This window comes from Alligator sinensis, unplaced genomic scaffold (genome assembly GCF_000455745.1).
Source record: "Alligator sinensis unplaced genomic scaffold, ASM45574v1 scaffold31_1, whole genome shotgun sequence".
NCBI classification, from domain to species: Eukaryota; Metazoa; Chordata; order Crocodylia; family Alligatoridae; genus Alligator; species Alligator sinensis.
The window spans coordinates 1,544,303-1,550,022 of NW_005841884.1; the positions used below are offsets into that span (position 1 = coordinate 1,544,303).

Here is a 5,720-nt window from a genome sequence, read left to right on the forward strand (position 1 = left end):
GTTTGTACCCCTGCAGCCTGTGTCCCCTTCTCCTCTGCCTGGCCCCCTGCAGCCTCTTGCCCCCACCCCACAAAATTTGAGGAGGTTGTTTTGTTTCACTTTTTAAAAACGTTGGGTGATTACGGTTTCCAAGAGGACCTTCCAGATGAGGACCAGTTTGTTCTTGATATAATGACACAGTGCCTTCTCTCTGAATCTGCCAAAAAAAACTACATGTAGTTGATGTGCATGTCTGATATTTTATAGCTTTGGAAAGGAAGAATGAACTGAGATTAGCAGCATGATTGCTATTCTATCCCTATGGCAGCAATAAAACTATCAGATATGATAGTTTGCTTGTTGGGGGCTGAGTTTCTTATGGGAGAACAGATAAGGAGAGGTAGAATGTTGGTCAGGTTCTTTTTTTCTAGTGGCCAGAATAGTCTTGGAGGAGGACAGGCTATCAAATATTTCTTCGACCTCTTTCTCACTAGGCAGGAAATTGTGGGGGACTGAGATATGAAAGAAAATTTCTTCTCCCTTTCCAGAACTAGAGAAGAATGGGACTTCAAATGTATCTGATGCTTATTATCCAGGAGTTGGTACATGAAACTACCAGCACTACCCTACCTCCCCTTTACCTGCAATTAAGATCCCAGTTGGGCAAGGTTTCTTACCTTGATTTTGCAGTGGGCCACACTTGGTTCAGTTTGTATAAATATTCCTCCTACCTCTAGAAGACAGCTGATAAATTAAAGATCTAATGGGGATAATGAAATTCAACTACATTACAAAATTTCTGGAGGCATTTAAATGTAAATAAAGCCCTCGTAAGGTCCTTTTGAGTCTAGATTGTCATTTTCAACCTTGTTAGACTCAAGGCACCCCTTGGAAAATGCCAGACCTTAGTTTTCACTTTGTTTTTGACTACAGAAATTTAATATAGTACTTCTGTGGCAGAGAACTAAGACAGACCACAAAAGTCGGAATGTTTTTAATGCTATGGACTCCTATTTGAAATCTCTGGGTTTTTGTGAATTGTGTATGCAAACCTAACAATACTAATTTTGTATAGGACCCTGGGCACCCTTGAAAGGATCCCAGAGCCACGGCACCCTGGTTGAGAATCACTGGTTCAAAGTATATGTGTATGGTGGTATATTGTCAGCTGAATTAAGTAGCTGGAAAAGAAGCTAACCAACTAAAAGCATAAATGCATACCTCTTTCATGGTGACTAATTATTGCCATGCTTTTGATTATAGTTGGGTTTATCAGATAGCTCTGTTTTACACTGAATGGCACAATTTGTGTTGCCGTGCAGTGTCTGCAGTTCTAGACTATCTAGGTTAACGTTGATACGGAATGGTGTTACCTAAAGGGATGTCTGTGTGACATGAGGTTTTGCAGAGAGAGCAGGTTGTTGGATAAGACGACCTGGAACCCAGCCTTCATAAACAATTCACTAAATATTAGCACATCAGGGAGCTCTCTTGTCACAGGGTTAGCAACATTAAACCAATTTTTGATGCAGTGTTTGTAAAATGCATCCAATAGAACATTGGGGTGAATACAGAAGATTTGATGTAGGGAGTTATTTTGCAAACAAAAGATGTGTGCATATTTATACAGTACTGTCAAAAGTAGAAATATTGAAATAATTTTCTTTATTGTCACTCTTAATTTAAAAAAAGCCAAAACTGAATTAGGAACTAAATTTCCAATGTCCTGAATTCCTGAAATGGTGTTAAATAGTGGCTTATTGGTGTGAAGCTTGGTTGATATGAAGCTGTTTGATATGAAGCTTGGTTCTCTGACCTTGTAAATAATTTAATTCTTTAAGCAACCGGTGCCCTCCGTGATACCTTTGAAGTTCTTTGTTGATACTCCTGTTATTTGTTAAATTTTATTTAACATTTATTGGTTTTAAATGTGTTGATTTTTTGTGAATGTATTTCTTGCAGTTTACTACTTCTTTGGTTTTGGGGTTTTTTTATGTTTGTTTGTTTTCTAAACTGAAACCTTCAAAAAAACAGTTGTGGAAAATTCTTATTACGAATAAAGTATTGTCTCTCATGTGGATATTTTAGATGCTCCATCCCCAACTTGGGAACAACTGGAAAATGGACTAGTTGCAGTAAGGACTGTGGTACATGGACTAGTTGATTACATCCAGAATCACAGCAAGAAAGGAACGGATCAGCAACAGGTAAAGACTGTTTCTATTTGTATGTCATATCTGGCAACTTGGGTTCAAATGCATGTTGTTAAAACACCTTTGGAAGTCCCTAGTGAACCTTAACCATACTAGGAAATTTGTCACACCACTTTACACAGCATATCAGTTTGAAAAGAGAAGAAAACAATCTACCTGAAGGGAAATTAGCAGGGATCCTGGTTTTCTCTGTTTTCAAAATGACAAATTCTCTGATTAAAACCTCCCAAATCTGTGATTTAAAATGGAACACCACCCATGCCTCAATCACTATAATAAAATAAATTTTGAGTACCTATAACTTCTGGTATTTAATTTTAGGTTTATCATGGAAAATCAGAGCTTCCTCTGTCCCCTTTGCTCACCAAGATGCAGGGTCAGGCCCCTCACTCCCCACCCACAGCCCCCCAGCCCTGTGCGGTGCTGCCATTGCAAGCTCCACAGTACCATAGTGAAGTGCCCCCTGCCTGCATGGCAGCAACGAGGGGTTCAACTCTGCACCATCACCCTCACTGCTGCTGGGTGGGCAGGGGGTGCTTCACCAGGGTCTTGTGGGGCTTGCAGCGGCAAAGAGCATCCCCTCCTGGCCACTCTCTGCCCTGCCGCACTGGGTCCAACCCACTAAGAGGCCCCGGGGGGGGGAGGGCAGCAGGGCAGGGAGCCAGAGCTTGCAGCAGACAGCCCACCCCCTACCCTGCACACGGATTTGGTGGGGCATCTGCCTGACTGGGAGTGCACGCAGCAGTGGGGAGCCAGCCCCACTCGTCCTTTCCCCCTTTCTGGACCAGCTGCCTGCGGCTCCATCCTGTTCCCCCACCAGGGCCCAGCAGTCACGCATTCCGGCCCTGGGCCCCAGCCCTGCCCATCTCCGAGCCCCTCTACCAGAGTTACCTGCGGGAGCTGCTTTCCAGGCTGCCTGGCGGCCGTGCATGTGTGAGCACGCATATGCACATGGGGACCCTGCCTCACCTCCTTCCGCTCCCCCCAGCCCTTTGCAGGCTGCAACTCTGCTACCCTGCAGAGAGCTCTTTGCAAAAGTGGAAAGTCCATATGCTTCTCTGTTAAAATGAAAAATCCACATTTTTCTCAGTTAAAACGGAAATCTGCATTCCCCCCCCCCCCCGTTTTCCCACAGGAAACGGAAAACCCGGATCCCTGGAAATTGGTACGCTAGTCCCCAAAAAGAGCCTAGGTGGTTTTGTGTAGTGGTATGTTTTTTAGGTTGGTTTGGTTTTAAAGCATGTTTCAGCTTAGTGATGACTTCATTTAGTGAAAAAAGTATTCCCTGTATTTGTTTGTAATGATTCTCTGAAGTTTAAGCATTTGCAGAATTTTAGATGAAAAGAGGTGTTATAAATTCCTAGGGTGAATATCTTTCAAATTACCAGGTAAGATATAACTCAACTGTAACTTTAGCTAATAATCACATAATTTACACAGTCTAGTCTCTTGAAAGCAAAGAGGATCAAAATTTGCTTTGGAAATGGGATTTGCCATAGTATAGTGCACAAATGGGGTGAAAAACCACAACCTTCTACCTCCAAAGTAAAACAGATAAAAACAGAAGAGAGCTCTGTTTATCCATCTTTTATAAAAAATATCCTTCTGATTCTTTGTTTCAGTTGGCCAGTAGAGAGCAATCTGCTCTCATAGCCTAGTTTTGTTCTCTCTGATGTAACTGGTTTAAAAAAAAAAAAATCTTAGAAAACAAGCCGACACCTCCCCCACACCACTTTGTCCTAAACATGAGCAGGATTGGGTCCTGAGCTATCCACAGATAATAACTAACGTTGTCTAACTACAAGCCTATTATGCAGATACAAACAACGCTGGAAAGTTCAGGGAGATCTAACTATGTAGCAAGTTCAGAAGGGTAATAAGTCATTGTGAACTAACAGGAGAACGAAGAAAAGTGTAATAATTGGCAGAATTATAATCTGTAACTCAAGCAGTTTGAACTTCTGCAGATTTTGCAGAACATTTATTCTTTTTTGCTTTCTCAGTAAATAGGCAATTTTTAGGCAAAACCAGATTACCAAGCATTATGCTAACTTAAGTGGATAGTTATTTAGTGAGGCATAACGTAGACTTACCTTTACTTGTCACTGAACCACAGCCTGTTCCCTTTAGGGGTATGCGAAGCTTCAGTCACTAATTCGATTCAGCCCAGTTCGGCGGCTGAATCTCCAAATCCGAATCAAATCAGGAGACCCTTTAATCCTCTCTGAATCAAATCAAATTGGAACCCTCCAAATTGATTTGGAGAGATTTGATGGTTTGGACATAGACACAACTTTAAACGTTTTTTCTACATGCCTCAAGGTACCAGGTGGCTTGTGAATGCTGAGATGCTGGGGCACATGAAGTGTCCCACAGGAGCATTGTGGGGGGGGTCCCCAATGCGCTTGGTGGCAGACCCAGAAGTGGACTAGAAGCACTTCCAGTCCACTTCTGGGTCCACTGCAGAGCTCCAGACTTCCGGTCCACTTCCCGGTCCCCCTGGCTCGGAGACTATTGCCTCCTCGGTTGGAAGTACCCGATCAAAGTACTTCTGGCCCACTTCTCGGTCCATGTGGGGGACACCTCCCCCCCCCGCCCCTGCTCCAGTGGGACACTCCATCCACCCCACCATCTCAGCATTCACGAGTCATGCCTGGTACCTCAAGGTATGCAGATAAAACATTTACAGCTGTATCTACGGCCAGATCGTTGATTCTCTGAATCGGCATCGAATTTTCAGATTCGGATTTGGCCAGATCGAATCGGGACAGTGATCTGAATCAACAAATAGAATAGCTGTCCCCCAATTCGGACCAGATCCAAATAGAATACAGCCCATTTCACACACCCCTAGTTCCCATCTAAGCTTAGTAAGAAGTTATACTATATATAGCAGCAGCTGGCAAAATACAGCCCGCAGGCTGCATCCAGCCCTCCAAGTGATTTTCATCTGGTCCATGGATATCCACCAATTAATTGTACCTAGCTCAGCCTACACACTTTGCTCCTACCCTACTGCGTGGGAGGGCCCCGGTCCTGGCCAGCATGCACAGCTTCTGGGCATGGCTGCTGCTGCCACTGCTGGAGCTGCCATATCTGCTTGGCTTCCCCGGCCCCCCGCGGCTCCCCCCGCTGCAGCGCTCATTCTAGGCAGCACGTAGGGAAGCGGCACTGGCAGGGAAAAACTGCAGCTGAGCAAGAGCACGGGGCTGGGGCTGGTGGGAGTGTGGAGCCTGGGGCCCGCACCCAGCAGGGTGGCAGGAGCCCAGAGCTCAGATGGACAGGGTGTAGGTATGGGGGCAGGGGAACCCCATGGCACACAGCCCTTGCCACCAGCAGCAGCAAGCAGCTGGCCCTTGGGGTGCTCCCTTGGCGGCAGGGGTGTGTGCCATTGGGAGGGGTGTGTGAGAGGGTCCCCACATCCTGTCCACCCTCCCTCACACCCCACAAACCCCAGATAGCCACACACTGGCCACATACCCCCCCCCCCCCCAACCCCCCCCCCCCCGCCTACACCCCAACCCCCCC

The 5,720-nt window shown here is 45.5% G+C and overlaps 1 protein-coding gene across 8 annotated transcripts in view; it reads left to right on the plus strand.

The window, feature by feature from the left end:
• Nucleotides 1-5,720, plus strand: part of RC3H1 (ring finger and CCCH-type domains 1) — a 54,568-nt gene that overhangs the window by 21,839 nt on the left and 27,009 nt on the right. For all 8 annotated transcript variants that reach the window (XM_014516920.2, XM_006017713.3, XM_014516922.2 and 5 more), the window contains exon 7: nt 2,068-2,186. In XM_014516920.2, the coding sequence (XP_014372406.1) occupies nt 2,068-2,186 (119 nt within the window). The remainder of the gene's footprint in view (nt 1-2,067; nt 2,187-5,720) is intronic.